Genomic DNA, 14,551 nt, shown 5'->3' with positions numbered 1-14,551 from the left:
GTAAAGAATTGTTGAAATGTTCCCCCAGAAAATCATATCTGCTTCAAAAATCGTAGATAGAGTAAGTAAATCATAGTCCATTGGCCCTTTAAATGTGATTCTAAAAGATTTGTTTGTCGTGTAGATCGAGGCGCTGTGCCAGCTGATCGAGCGGCAGTGGTACAGCTCGCGCGGCGCGGTGGAGGCGGCGCTGGCGCGCGCGTCGTCGCACGACCTGGGCGCCGTGTTCAAGCGACTGCTGCGCGCGCTGCCGCAGCCGCCGCTCACGCAGGAGCTCATGAGGCTCTTCTACCACACTTACTGTACGTTTTTACTTTATATCCTACATTTTCTAGGGTCCCTTGGCAAGTTTACTTAAAAGAGATAAACGAAAAATTTATTGAGCAGCACGACCTGCCTGGTAGAAGATCACTTGCTGTAAAGATATAGCTCTAAGAGAGGATATATACTTACGTTTTTTTCAAAAACAGCACAAAATTATACTTTGACAGAACTTTATATAGTCCTGATTAAAAATGAATGAATGAATGAGTAAAAGTTTGGCTTTCTCCAGAATCGTAAAGAAAAGCATGGATGAATTCATCTATTCACTAATTTAGGTAAACTTAACTTAAGTGACCAATCCTTATTACAGTCTAGCATTTTCCTCTATAAACTTGGCTCTCCTAGCCTACTTTTTAGTAAAACAACGATTCATAACATTTCTCTATCTCCCCCACAGCTCTAAGCGGCACAACTCAAGGTCGAGCACTGAACCTGCTCGTGCTGCTACTGCCGGCTGAGCAGCGCGCCACGCTGCGTGAACTCCTGCGCTTGGTGAAAGAGATCGTCGCTAAAGCCAACACCAACAAGATGAGCGAGCACAACGTCGCTATGATTATTGCTCCTACGCTGTTTCCACCCAGGTGAGGAAATATACACACATTTTACTTAAACAAATCTATCCTAGTCTTTAATTCTTAATCGCGTTTAAGACCTGTTACATTATAATATTATGTGTAGAAGTCGCGAGAGTTTAAAAACGTTAACAAGTCTTGGGTTTTAACTGGAATTCTGAGCAGTGCTTTGTATTGAGACGAATTGTGTGAAAGTATTTTTCTTCACTGCAGACAGCGTAAATACTATTATTATGAAAAAACTTAAGTTTTTGCTCTCTTTAGGTACTAATAAACAAAAAATTAACCTTATTCTATGTAATAAAGACAATTTTTTCAACTTCATTATTTTGTCTTCCAGTCTCCTGATCAAGCCTACAGACAGCCTGGAGACGCAGCTAGCGACAGCGGCCAACAGCTGCCACGTGACAGAGGCGCTGATGCGATGGTGCGAACAGCTGTGGGTGGTCCCCGCCTCCCTCCTCGCCGCCGCCCACAGGAAACCACCCCCCCACAGGCGGAACCACCACACCTGAACACCAACCAACAGTGGTACTCACCACACTTGTACATAGAAACCTTTGTGGTGAATGGAACCAAATTTGACCTTCACCTTGACCCCACAAGAGGTCGAGGTCACTCAAAATTTTGCCGGTTCAGCGATGCGTGGATGTATGAATGATCCTTGAACAGTCAAGGAGTGTTTAATTTAAAGGACCAATGTAGTATATCCATTGAACGGTGCTCACTATAAGTATTATATCAAATAAGAACAATTATATTCGTATTTCAGTCAAATTGTGCTGTGTTTATTATATTTTATTCTTGAACAATTAGTTGAGTGATAATTATTATGCTTACCTACATTATTGTACTCCATTATGTTATTTTGTATAGAAATGTGAATAAGATACCAAATATTCAACCATATTTCTTAATTATAGTGATATTATTGAATTTTATTCCAGTTAGAGGCTGAGCCTTCCTCATGTAACTTCGAAAACAAACATATTATTTGCAAGACTAATCAGAAACCGAACATATCAAATGAATGAAGTGTAATCTAAATTAGAGAATGGGATCCAGTTAGATTAGCGTACAATTGTTTCAGTAGTGAATTATTACACTGGATATTACAAGAGAAAAGGACACAGGCACATTTTGTGTGTAATTGTAATACAGACTGAATTTCGAGAAACAATTTCCAACTTTCTTTTATTAACTGACATAAAAAAGGAGAATGATGTCAATTAAACGCGATTTTTTTAAATATCTCTCGTCCGTTGACATTTAAAAAGTACGATATTTAAGTGACTAAAGAAATTATACGTAAAATTCAGTCTGTATTCTACGGTAAGGCTCGTAGTAAAAGCTTGGTGCCATCAGTGATTCGGTTCGACAACGTTACCTACGGGCACGGTGGATGCAATATGGTGCCTTGCGATGATATTAGTTCACACAATATGACTGTGGGGACCAGGCACTTGACAAATTAGCTACATACAAGGATAATGATTAGTATAGAAAGTGGCGCCTCTAGTGAGCGTCCATGGAACTAATTTCTTTCATGTATCGACTAAATGTCAAAAACTCGATAACATAGTTTTTGTGGTCGATTGCAGTGTTATGACGTCACAAGTGCCCGGTCCCCACAGTCGAATATTACTCTATAACATGTAAATACTTATATACTTCGGTTTTTGTAACATATTTTACCGATACTAGGCATGCAAAGACTGACTTGGTGTATTATTATGTGTAATTTAATTTTATAAGTGTATCTATTTTCTGAAATTTAATAAAAATGCATATTACTTATACAAATTGTTTCTTATTTCAATCCTTAACCTATTAAACCATCAATGGAAATATTTCATCACAGTATTATGTTAATAACTTGATTTAAGAGCTTACAGCCAATTTTTGGGACATACTTTTATCTTTTAATGTCTAAAATTGTCTTTCCACTGCTCGAAAAAGGCACAAGGAGCTATTCTATGCCACATCATGCCTTATTAATATCAAAAAGAACAAAAAATCATTAGATTAATATAATTTATATTTATATATATTATAATTTTCAAGTTCCTCCATCCATATTTTCAATTACCTCAAACACAAACAAACTTAAACACACAATCATAACCACACTTAATACTTATAATTCTTAATCAAATAAATCGCTTCATTGTCCGCACCACAAAGTATTCTGCCTTTGTCAATGTGCAACGTATTAATAGACTTATGTAACGCAGGTATCAAGGAATTCACCATCATAGAACTCTTATCTTCTAAAGGCATCCATGTAACAACCTGATTATCAGGTCCCTTTGAGCTTTTCGTCATGGCCTCCATATTCCAATCCCATAACTCCCCAGAAACGGAACAAGTGACGAGTTTGTGTGGATTTTCTGGATGGAATTGCATTTCCGTAACACCTGCGGTATGTGCGTTGACTAGAGAAGTAGGGAATGCATTCATACGTAAGTCCCAGACTGCCAATGAGCCTGATTCACTGCCTGCCAGGATGATGTGTGGCTGCGTTGGATGGTGGATGATGCAGGTGGCTGCTAACTCATCTCCGGCTAGAAGGAATGATGCAGCTGGATTGTTCTCTGCTGATCTAAGGTCCCAGATTTTCATGTGCCCTCTGAGATTACCAGTTATGGCCTGAAAAGAAAAAATTCTGAATTATAATAAGAGACGATGAAAACCTGAGTGTGCAGAGGCTAGTTTTTGTTTACTTAATGCACCCAACTTCCAAAAATTCTCCTAAAAAGAAAAAAGACCTCCAAAATTGTTACATTTTGTATTCGGTATTATATTCAAGAGCATAAACCGTGATAACGTAGTAGTAGTATAAATTGGAGCCTATGCAAGTAGTCAACGGTTTGAACCCTAGGAACACACTTATTACTAGCTCTAAAAGTGATGGAAATCATTGATATGAAACCTTGCATACCTAAAATTTGTTTGTTACATTTCTTGAGGGCAAAGTCCTAGGGCTCTAGTATGTAAATTTTTACCTCATTATGTTTGATAAAGCACACAGAATGTAAGGAGCAGCTGTCAGCTTCCTCGATGGTGCGGGTCACCTCCCCTCTTCTCCCACTGAGGATGTTCACATTGCCATCTTCACCAATTGTAGCTATGTCTCCTTCTAGAGTATCTAGGGAGGTGCAGGAGCATTTGTCTTCCCTGAAAATAAAACACATTTTTTATATTAGTGGTATGTTTAAGACCTAGCAATTGACTAGCATATGACAAAAAATGGCTGAATGTATGTAATCTTTTAGATTTTTATCATCGATCCTCGATTTAAATCTCGTTTTAAGTCTTTTTAGTTTTGTTTCTGGTTTCAATATACTAATCGTGATATCGTTAAGGAAAAGTAATTACAGGCATTGCTATTTTCTAACGGTACTTACCCGTAATTATGCAGCCTTTTCCAATGAAATACTTCTTTTAGCGGAGCATTTTTGTCGTAAATACTAACTTCAAGTATCTTCACGTCTCCATTTGAGAGGGAAACAGCGATTTTATTTTTCTCCGTAAACTTTATCTGAGTGACGTCACCGTCCACAGGGTACGAAGAAAGCTCGTGAGGATAATCCACCTCATCTTCTTCGTTTAAACTTTCTGTTGTCCAAACTTTAACGGAATTTGCATCATCGTCCCAACTACCGGTAAAGAAACACTTTGTTTCCACGTAATCTTCTGGTATCCATCTAATTTTGTTTATTTTCTGAGACACAAAGGTGCCTTGCACTTTTAGTGGCATTTTAAGTTTATAAACTTATACCAGCGATTATTACAATAAAAATAAAAGTACCGCCCGTTTATACTGCAACTTAATTTTCTAGGTTAGAAAATTACGTTCAGGTTGCCGCTTCACCGATTTACTAACGTATGTTAAATATAGGGAAACAATCTAAACCATACATTTAAACGAAGATTTCAGATAATCCTGTTGATAATATTTAATATTACAAACACAATGGCCTACTAACAATATTATAAGATTTAATCAAGCAAAAATATTAAAAAGTATATAAATTCGCAAACAAATTCTGCGTTAAGCAGACCGTTGTTAGTAACGTCCGGAAACCTTGGAAAAAATTGTGTGAATTAAAGAAGTACCTACACTATTTTTTTTTGTTTATTGAGGCCTACATTTTAAACTAACTCATGAAAAAAAATATTTACTCACAGAAACACATTAATAAGTTCTAAGTTTTTATAACAAAATGTTCAGTTTTTGTAAACATGGTTCCAAATACCTTTCATGTTACTGAACGAAACAGTTCTCATCACAATTTCCTTTGTTTTGATTTTTGATAAAGTTATTTCAAAGTTCTTGATAAAGATAGGTATTGAACTTTGTGTTACATTTTATTGCTTTTATGACAGAAAATATAACGTTCAGTTTCGTGGCTCGTAATAAATTCAATATGGTTCGTGAAGGAGTCTCGGCACCGGCACAATCCGGTGAATTTATCGCAAAAAATGCGCAACATGTTAAAATTCATGAAACAGGACTTGATAAGCTTTGTGAAGAGGTACTTGAAATAAAATCTCTATAAATTAACTATAAACCTCGTATTTCTTCTTTGACATACATTCTTCTTGCTATTTGGATATTGCATATTTATTTAGGGAAAATGCTGAGTAGTAGCTTCAGGCGTTAAAACTTTTTTGCATGAAATAAATTTAACTTTTACTGTCTTCTTCACTCTGAGCCACGTTTTACACACACTACCAGACTAATGATATAAATAATCTATATAATTTCAGATGTTAACTTCAATAACAAACAAGTTAGAGGTACCAGACACAGGTGCCAACATACTGCAGCCACCTAAAGACCATGAGAGAGCTGCTGATTGGGTGTTTGTGGCTGATGCACTCAACTTCTGCTTCTGGTCTTACACTGGAGCTGAGAAGTGGACTGTTGATGGACATTCTGGGTATTATGCACTGGAGGCTGCCCTTTCTAGAGCAATCAAGGTATATAATGTCTTAAAATAATAAAGTTAAATATATAAGCTGTTAAATTTTCATAATTTGTTTCTTAATGCTGAAAATTGTAACGATTCAGTCTTGCCCTGACCATTACCGGTTATTAGTTCTGACATAATATGATGTAAATATAGACCTGTTAGAATTATTGTATTACTGTGTACAAACTTAACTCAATTTTGTTTTGTTCTTTAAAATATGAACTCGCATAGCATAGCATCAAATGTTTAATTGTATGTTTGGCTTAGCAATGTAGGTACTTTACTCTGGTCTAATCCTAATAAATCTGTTTCCAGGAAGGCATAGACATAGCAAATCCTGAATACTACTCAAAGATAACTGCAGAGCAATTATGTACAATCATGAGAAGTGACAATGAAGTTCAAATGCCATTATTTGATGAAAGAATAACAGTATTACATGAAGTGGGAACGGTTCTTCTAAAGAAGTACAATGGGACTTTTAAGAACTGTTTGAAGGAAGCTAATAAGTCTGCAGTGAAACTGCTGGAGATTGTTGTGAATGATTTCCCTTGTTTCCGTGATGAAGCCACTTTTAAAGGCCAGAAGGTATGGTATAATACTAAGTTTTTGAAGTCATAGAAATATGCAAACTTTTATTTTATATGAAGGTGACACTGTTTTTTTTTATAATGGCTAATTCTTTGACAGGGGTTTGATTAAATATTCAGGTTCTAAGGAATCTTAATAATAACATGTCATAAAATTTCATAAAACGTGAACAATGTCTCTAGCAATAGAGTAAATTCTTTGAGCTGGCTTCTTCAACCCAATATTGGTCAAGAGCACCTTTTTATAATTTTATTTTACTTTCTTAAGATAATTAGTATTTGTATTCTCCAGGTAGCTTTATACAAAAGAGCACAGATCCTAGTGGCAGATATATGGAACTTCTTTGGTGGCTCTGGCTGGGGGGAGTTCACAGATATAGACAAGATGACTATGTTTGCTGACTACAGAGTGCCTCAAGTACTTGTGTACTTTGGTGCGCTGAGTTATACTGATGAGCTGATGGACAAATTGAAGATAGGTAATATATTCTTGGAAGATTTTGTTTGTATGTCCTATTGTCCAAAATTTTGTATATTCTCAAATGCTATTGTAAAAAGCTTTGTTATTAGGTAAATCTTATTTCAACGCTGCTATAGCATTAAAGTGTCTGTGTGTTTTTCATTTCCTATCATTTTACATTTCACTGGGTTTTCCAATACTTTTGAAATTGACATTTATGATAAACTATCTTGATGTTATTTTGTATTTGGCTTAGATTACAAAGTAACAAAATTACTAAGTATTCATTTGAAAATTTGTGTCCGTCGGGCCGTGGTGCTGCGATTTCCTATGACCGTTCGATTCCTAGTTGGAACAAGTACTTATTTTTTTAACAAACTAGAAGAATTTTAGTGCACCAGTTGTCTTTTTTACGATCAAGTTAACTGCCTTAATGATCTAGTGGCAGATTATAATATTTTTTATAACTTAATTTGTTTATCTGATTCAGGAGTCACAGAATCTAATATTGTACATAGAAAACAATCTTCTCTTTACAGACATTCTTCTACCAAGCGGTTCAGAAGAAGAAGTGGAAATTCGGGGCTGTTCCATCCACGCAGTAGAGCTCCTCAAACAGATGATAGCTCACAAGCTGCAAGGACAAAATGTGGAGGTACCTAACTCCAGTCTGATAGACTACTACCTATGGTGTTATAGACGCAAGTATGCCGATGATATGGAGAGCATACCGTTCCATAAGACGCTCGGTATTTATTACTAAGTAATAAGTATTGTTACAATGTCAGTAAAGGCAAAATGTATGCGCAAATGTTACTAATTTAAATTAAACTCGGCCTTTTGTTTTTTATCGCGATATCTTTTATATTGTATTTTATGTGAGTTAAATGCAGAGTACCCTTTATTTTGCAAAATAAATATCTTTTAAACAAACTCCAACTGTGTGACAGTGTCCAGATTACAATTGAATTACTCTTGAATTGTTTAACTAAAATACTATGTCCAAGGCCTACATTTCGCTTTACCAGCATCGATATAGAGATTGATCAAGTGGATTCTTGATCATATGGATGATTGTATTATTAATTAAATCAATTTATATTCATAATTTTGTAAACAAAGTATTGACTAATGGTGCTAGCATTCTAGTTTTTTACACATGTATTAAAAATAAGTTAACTTTTATGATGACATTTCTAGTCAAACTTTCGACTAACAGGTTTGATCAGACTTCAAGTTACCAATTGCAAATACTACCAGACTAAGTTACCAACCATTGCAAATATTCCCATAAACTTACCCAAACCGTCTAATTATACGCCGACAACTTAGTACAGAGCCCTGGCTTGCACCGTTTAACTAGATTACAATTAAGAATGATGCGCAAGATATAGTAGCTGCTGTATCGAGCAAGCCACAGTAAGCATAGGCACTGATGCTTTAAAATATGTATAGGTACTTCTGCCATCCGCGAGGTTTTCTACTAAGTTGTCAGACTATAATACAAACCCAGTATATTATAAGTATACAATTATACATAAAATCAATTAAAAACAAATTATAAATAAATAAAAATAAAACAATATATTTGTGTATAATTTTTATTCAACACCACCCTTATCCATACATCCATAATTTATTGTTCACGATTGTATGCGTGTTTTCACATAATATACATTATATATATGTATCACATATTAATAATTTATGATATACTTAGTCTACACTATACATAGGACACAACCACTATATACTAGCCAGTTATAGTAAGTATACAGGGTGTCCCAAAACTCAACGATAATCCGAGACAGGATAAAAGGCCAAGTCATACCGGTTATAGGAAAAATAAAAAAAAAATTCCATATCACTTAGTTCAGCAATAATAGACACTTTTCAAAAAAGTTGAAATTCCACACCCTTGGTCGCATTTTCAAGTCCTGTGATCACCAATGTCACAATTTCGCAGTGTTTTTTTGAATTTCGTGATCTTAATTAAATATGCTATTAATCGTATAACAAATTAATGCACAAAACATCGTTAATTTAATAAAAAAACTTAAGTTTTAGTGAGTCATCTTTCACAAAAATATCGTTAGTCAACTTTGACGCTTCATACTGAAAAAAAAATGTACTACACTACCCTTGGCAAGTTATTTCAAAAGTTGGCGCATTTAATCAAGATTTCAAAATGGTATAACACTTGCCACTTTTCTTGCCACTAAAAATGTTATTTTTATTTGAACGAAGAGTATCCTCGCAGATGGATCGAACGCAGTGGTACAATTTTATGGCATCCTCGTTCCCCCGATCTAAATCTAGTAGATATTTTTTACTGGGAATGCATTAAGAAAAAGTTTATTCAAAATCAAAACAAAATCTATCAGAACTTCGCCTGAAAATTGACACAGCGTCAGAAGAATTAAATGCAAGGAATTTCGCTTGACTGGTGAAAAAATCTTTTGTACGCCGTTGCAGAGCCTGTATTCGTGCCAGAGGAAAGCAATTATTTTAAGTAAAGAGATAATTGAGTCAGTCCATAACAAATATTTAATGTAATAAACATAATAGGTTATAACAATAAAAAAAAAACAATGAACGAACCATCGATCTTATTTAATTATTCTCCTTAAACTAAAGTAATTCCGAATTGTTTTCCTCTGGCATGAATTCAGGCTCTGCAACGCCTTACAAAAGACCTTTGCACCAGTCAATCAAAATTCCTTGAATTTATTTCCTCTGACGCTGTGTCAATTTTCTGGCTAAGTTCTGATAGATTTTGTATTGATTTCGAATAAACTTTTTCTTTTATGCATTTCCAGTAAAAAATATCTACTGGATTTATATCGGGAGAACGAGGAGGCCATAAAATTCTACCACTGCGTCCGATCCATCTGCGAGGATACTCTTCGTTCAAATAAAAATAACATTTTTAGTGGCAAGAAAAGTGGCAAGTGTTATACCATTTTGAAATCTTGATTAAATGCGCCAACTTTTGAAATAACTTGCCAAGGGTAGTGTAGTACATTTTTTTTTCAGTATGAAGCGTCAAAGTTGACTAACGATATTTTTGAGAAAGATGACTCACTAAAACTTAAGTTTTTTTATTAAATTAACGATGTTTTGTGCATTAATTTGTTATACGATTAATAGCATATTTAATTGAGATCACGAAATTCAAAAAAACACAGCGAAATTGTGACATTGGTGATCACAGGACTTGAAAATGCGACCAAGGGTGTGGAATTTCAACTTTTTTGAAAAGTGTCTATTATTGCTGAACTAAGTGATATGGAATTTTTTTTTTATTTTACCTATGACCGGTATGACTTGGCCTTTCATCCTGTCTCGGATTATCGTTGAGTTTTGGGACACCCTGTATACAACTTTGGCATTAGCTAATCCGTCTACGATTTGTTGGCGATGAAATGTATAGGTATAAGATTTTTTTTAGATATAGGTACATTTCGTTTCTGCATACTCCCATAGAGATAAGAATTGAATATTTTCTCAAAATTATATTTGAGATAATTCAAAAGTATGTATTCTTATTCATAAAATATTTTACTGCCATGTCTGAAAATTAACTTGAATTGAAATAATTTTAATTAATTTGCAGTCTGTTGTTTGGTCACAGACGATGATAAGAAGACCTTTATGTAATTAAATGACATAGATACTAAGTTTCAAAATGCAAAGTAAAGTAAAAATAGCATGCTATTAGAAATACCACTTTACCCCACCAGGCGGCGCCACTAGCAACTCAGGTCCTTTATAACTATTTTCTTACAAATGACACAAAGAGTTTTTACACAGGAAACTAAGGTGCCAGTGGTGCCAATTTAATGAAAATAAAGTCCCCGTTAATAAATCATTTCCCCGCCAACATATCAAAAACTACTTAAATAAAATGAAAAATAATGATTACAAAATGGCACTTAAAATTTACACCGTAACCTACCATTTAACTTATGTGACCGTTAATTTAAACTAATAACTACAAGGAATGTCCTGCCCTAGTCAGTTTTAACTACATTACTTGTTTTGTTCGGCACAAACAAGTTGTAGTCTCACTACTGCGATAAACACTACGCAATGTACAGAAAATCATGCTTTACGATCATCTTCCATTCGATATGGTGTCGGGATTCCAGAAATTAGGATAGCATGTGAAGCGTGTAACTGAAAAGCGAGATTTTAGAAACCATTTTTTCTTCCATTCATTTTAGAAGTTTTTGTTCAAAAAGATAAAGATTTTTTGAAATAAGATAAAAATCATAATTCAGATTTACTAAATATTAATATGATACTTAGACAACCAATAAATAAATACTACCTACTCTTATTTTTACAAATGACACATTTCAATAAAATTTTGCGATTTTTACACGAAAAATACGTTAAATTTAAATTTGAACTTTCGGTACATTCTCTACAATGGCATCGCTTTTCAATCGACATCTTCACTTACTACTAAATTTGGACTTGAGACTTTCGAAGAACGCCAACTTGGTTTTAATGGTGCCTGGTTCAGGTAAGGGACTACCTGGTCTGCTAGATTCTTTGGTCACCTCTTCAATACCTTCAGGGATTTCTTTAGAGCCTCCAGGGACGGTGAGAGGGGTCGACATGGAGAGCTTGAGCTCGTCACGAAACTCTTTTGAGATACTTCTTGCTGTTAAGCTGTGCATGTACATCTGTTTGGCCTTTTCTGGCTTGAAGTTAGAGTCTGCGAGGATATTGTCCTTGCTTCTGCGCCGTCGGAGGTACGGCTGTGGTGTCTGGAAAATGTGTTTGGTTAGGTTAATTTTTAGAGTGTTTGTCTCTTTCGTTCGTTATGTTGTGGGTGGTCAATTGTTTTTTGAACGAATTCTGACTGTAGTGAGTTATCTATTTATTCGATTATCATAAAGGGAAAAACCTATACGAAAAATAAGTGATGTAAAAACCTATTTTAAACCTTGTGACTTAACCATATTTAACATATAAATACGATACGATAACATCTAAATACGTTTAATGTTTGTTTAAATTAATTTCGAAGCCGGTTGGAAATTAATTTAAATCATGCAACAGAATACACCCTTACAATGCTTTCCGCCCTCAAAGCAGTCTAAAATTAGCAGGAAAACTTCGTTCGCCGCAGAAGCACTATGAGTTAGTTACTACTAATTTTAGCACTGGACAAACAACTTTATCTAAACTGTCAAATGTTAACAGTTAACACACCTAGTTTTGTAAAAAAAGTGACTCACAACACAAATAAAATCACCCACCTTTACTGGTTCCTCTAAATTCTCCATGCTCACGAATTTCTTAGCCAACTCTTTCACTTTAGGCAAGTGTTGCAAAATATCATCAGATTCAAATTCCAATTTGGCTACAGTATCGTCTAGCACAGCGTCATGCACATCGTTCCCGCTGCTCACACTATCTACTTCTGAGATGTTCTTATCGACAATATCAATGTTGTCATTCGCGTCAGGCTCGTATCGCACTGATACGTTATCTTCAGGCTTACATTTAATAATCTCTCCCGTTTGAACGTTGTAGATTTTGATGGAGTCCTCCATACTGCTGGTGCTTATGTATGAGTTGTCCACGCTTATTGGCGATTTAAGAGGCTCAGATTCTTCGACTTCTACTGGTATTGGAGGGGGTGGTTCTGATGGAGCTGATTTATTAACTGTTTCAAGGATTTCTTCAAACTTTTTATCTGTGTCGTCATCGAGGTATATCGGTGTAGCGGCAAACAGTGTTTGATCGTTAGCGTCGTCGTATTCAATCATAATGTCATCTTTATTGTTAATAGTAGTTGTTAGTGATGTCATGTCCTCTTTACCGGCGAATTTTGTGTAGTGTTGGTTCGTCGCTATCATGTTGAATTGTTTTATAAGTAATCCCTGAAAATGTTGATAACGTTATGACTATGTTATGCGTCAATTGTACCAAGCTGCAGTTTGTTTTTTGATATAGTATTTAATATAACAGTATCCCAGATATTTATATTTGTACAAGTAACGTGGTACTATTCGTCGCTACAGGTGCAATAGATGTTAGTAGTTCTATTAATTATGTTAGAAGTTATTCAAGATTATTATTACTTTAGGTTATACCAAGACAAGTGCCCTCGAAGCGTTAAAACGTGCGTTGCGATTAGAAATAAAAACGTGTTATTCGTGTCGATTTTGTTTTCTTTATAGAAAATTCATTAAATTTAGTCTCACCGTATCTTTATTATACCGATTATTTGTTAAGGAAAAATAAATTATTGGGGCTATCAAATGAGTGCATTTGAACGTAAAATCACTGAAGTAATTTAATACCAAATGTACTAATTTGAGCCTTGGAAATCTTATCTCTGATTATACTTTGATTTTCAAAGAAAGAGATATGAATGCGACTAAAATTAATTTCGTGGTATAATAAAATTGCAAGTGTCGATATTGTATCAAGTAAAAATGATTCAGATGGAATGAATGTGTGAACTGAATGTTGCGAAGTAGTTAGTGTTAGAATAGTTTAAGGAAACGGTTAGTTCATTGGCAAGCAGTCGAATGCGGTTAGTCAAAATTTTGTTTGCCAAAATCTTACAACACTCACCCACTAACGTCTTTGTGGATTACGGTAGTACTGAAAATTTTAATAAGAAGAACACAAATCTATGAGTGCAGTACTAAAGATAACTCTTGGATTAATAGTGCTCAGTGCTGTTAGTCAGCGCTTTATATCCAACAAATAACAACATGCCAACTTTACACACAACAGCCAATACTGTGTGTCAAACGAAGATATTTTAGATTTATGCTCGCTTTAGTGATGAGGAAGAATTCCGTTCACCATATTTAATGAGAGGTGACCGTGATGTTAACCTATCTATCGGAAGTATCGTAACCTAACAGATCCGGTCTGAAGCTATGTATGTATCGTACACAGTCGAGAGATTCACATGTTCAGATTGATCGATTGTCAGTAGGGGTGCCATTCAGAACGGAGGTGGTGTATTAGACAATATTGGAACTAGGAGGGGTGCTCATTCACCATATATCGGTACGAAAGCCTTTGCTTAACCTGAGACTGCCCCCGAACGTAAAATTGAGTTGCGGGCGGCGCTTGGCGCGGACGCAGAGGTCCTCGCTTCGCAGCGTGTTGCTTCGCCTAACATTCGTGTACGTCTCGAAAAGGTCTTCGGTAATCTCGGGTATTTTCGGTATTTTAAGTCTAACTATATCCTCGTTTTCCACATAACCGTCACCTCCATTGCACACAGTTCTACATTGTTGTCTTACGTTGGCGTTTCGACCGACGCGATCGTCTGTCGCATGATTTTCGTCAGCGTTATCGATTTGTCTATCGGGGTTTTCGAAAATGGGGTTTATAGCGAAGTTGGGGCTGGCGTTTCTGGGGCTGAGTACGGCGCGGACGATGTTCTGGTGGAGGGCGGAGGCCTCCAGGTCGCTCAACGAGCTGCTGGCACTTACAGGCGACGTGAACTCTGTATCGAAATTGTCTAAGCTCGTCGACTTGTTCATGGACGACACCGAGCTCGTGTCGCTTGTGCTCGTCTTTTTGCGTCCGCCGCACGACGACTTCGCCTCTCTTATGTAATAGTCTCGGCCGTAACTGTCA

General features: G+C 35.8%; 4 protein-coding genes across 14 annotated transcripts in view; 2 read left to right on the top strand and 2 right to left on the bottom strand.

The window, feature by feature from the left end:
- LOC142987199 (rho GTPase-activating protein conundrum-like) overlaps positions 1 to 2,699 on the top strand; it is a 117,254-nt gene extending 114,555 nt beyond the window's left edge. For all 5 annotated transcript variants that reach the window (XM_076135798.1, XM_076135807.1, XM_076135816.1 and 2 more), the window contains 3 exons: positions 125 to 302; positions 722 to 905; positions 1,237 to 2,699. In XM_076135798.1, the coding sequence (XP_075991913.1) occupies positions 125 to 302; positions 722 to 905; positions 1,237 to 1,411 (537 nt within the window). In that variant the 3' untranslated portion in view covers positions 1,412 to 2,699. The remainder of the gene's footprint in view (positions 1 to 124; positions 303 to 721; positions 906 to 1,236) is intronic.
- Positions 2,700 to 2,844: 145 nt separating this feature from the next.
- On the bottom strand, positions 2,845 to 4,736 carry Nup43 (nucleoporin 43). Its single transcript, XM_076135844.1, has 3 exons — positions 4,304 to 4,736; positions 3,902 to 4,073; positions 2,845 to 3,545 (listed from the first exon to the last, which is right to left on the bottom strand). The coding sequence occupies exons 1-3, from the start codon at positions 4,654 to 4,656 to the stop codon at positions 3,027 to 3,029; spliced, it is 1,044 nt and encodes a 347-aa protein (XP_075991959.1). The 5' UTR covers positions 4,657 to 4,736; the 3' UTR covers positions 2,845 to 3,026.
- Positions 4,737 to 5,195: 459 nt separating this feature from the next.
- LOC142987191 (queuosine 5'-phosphate N-glycosylase/hydrolase) lies at positions 5,196 to 8,474 on the top strand. Its single transcript, XM_076135784.1, has 5 exons — positions 5,196 to 5,434; positions 5,670 to 5,882; positions 6,191 to 6,463; positions 6,758 to 6,944; positions 7,465 to 8,474. The coding sequence occupies exons 1-5, from the start codon at positions 5,279 to 5,281 to the stop codon at positions 7,686 to 7,688; spliced, it is 1,053 nt and encodes a 350-aa protein (XP_075991899.1). The 5' UTR covers positions 5,196 to 5,278; the 3' UTR covers positions 7,689 to 8,474.
- Positions 8,475 to 8,512: 38 nt separating this feature from the next.
- The window catches only part of M7BP (Myosin-7a binding protein), a 131,295-nt gene continuing 125,256 nt past the window's right edge, over positions 8,513 to 14,551 (bottom strand). For 6 of the 7 annotated variants that reach the window (XM_076135722.1, XM_076135730.1, XM_076135746.1 and 3 more), the window contains 3 exons: positions 14,212 to 14,545; positions 12,199 to 12,825; positions 8,513 to 11,703 (listed from right to left, as the gene is read on the bottom strand). In XM_076135722.1, coding sequence (XP_075991837.1) covers positions 11,386 to 11,703; positions 12,199 to 12,825; positions 14,212 to 14,545 — 1,279 coding nt within the window. In that variant the 3' untranslated portion in view covers positions 8,513 to 11,385. The remainder of the gene's footprint in view (positions 11,704 to 12,198; positions 12,826 to 14,211; positions 14,546 to 14,551) is intronic. The other variant, XM_076135737.1, reaches the window with a different exon arrangement.

The sequence above is a fragment of the Anticarsia gemmatalis genome, chromosome 1 (genome assembly GCF_050436995.1).
Source record: "Anticarsia gemmatalis isolate Benzon Research Colony breed Stoneville strain chromosome 1, ilAntGemm2 primary, whole genome shotgun sequence".
NCBI lineage: Eukaryota > Metazoa > Arthropoda > Insecta > Lepidoptera > Erebidae > Anticarsia > Anticarsia gemmatalis.
This window is presented reverse-complemented; position numbering and strand designations above follow the sequence as displayed.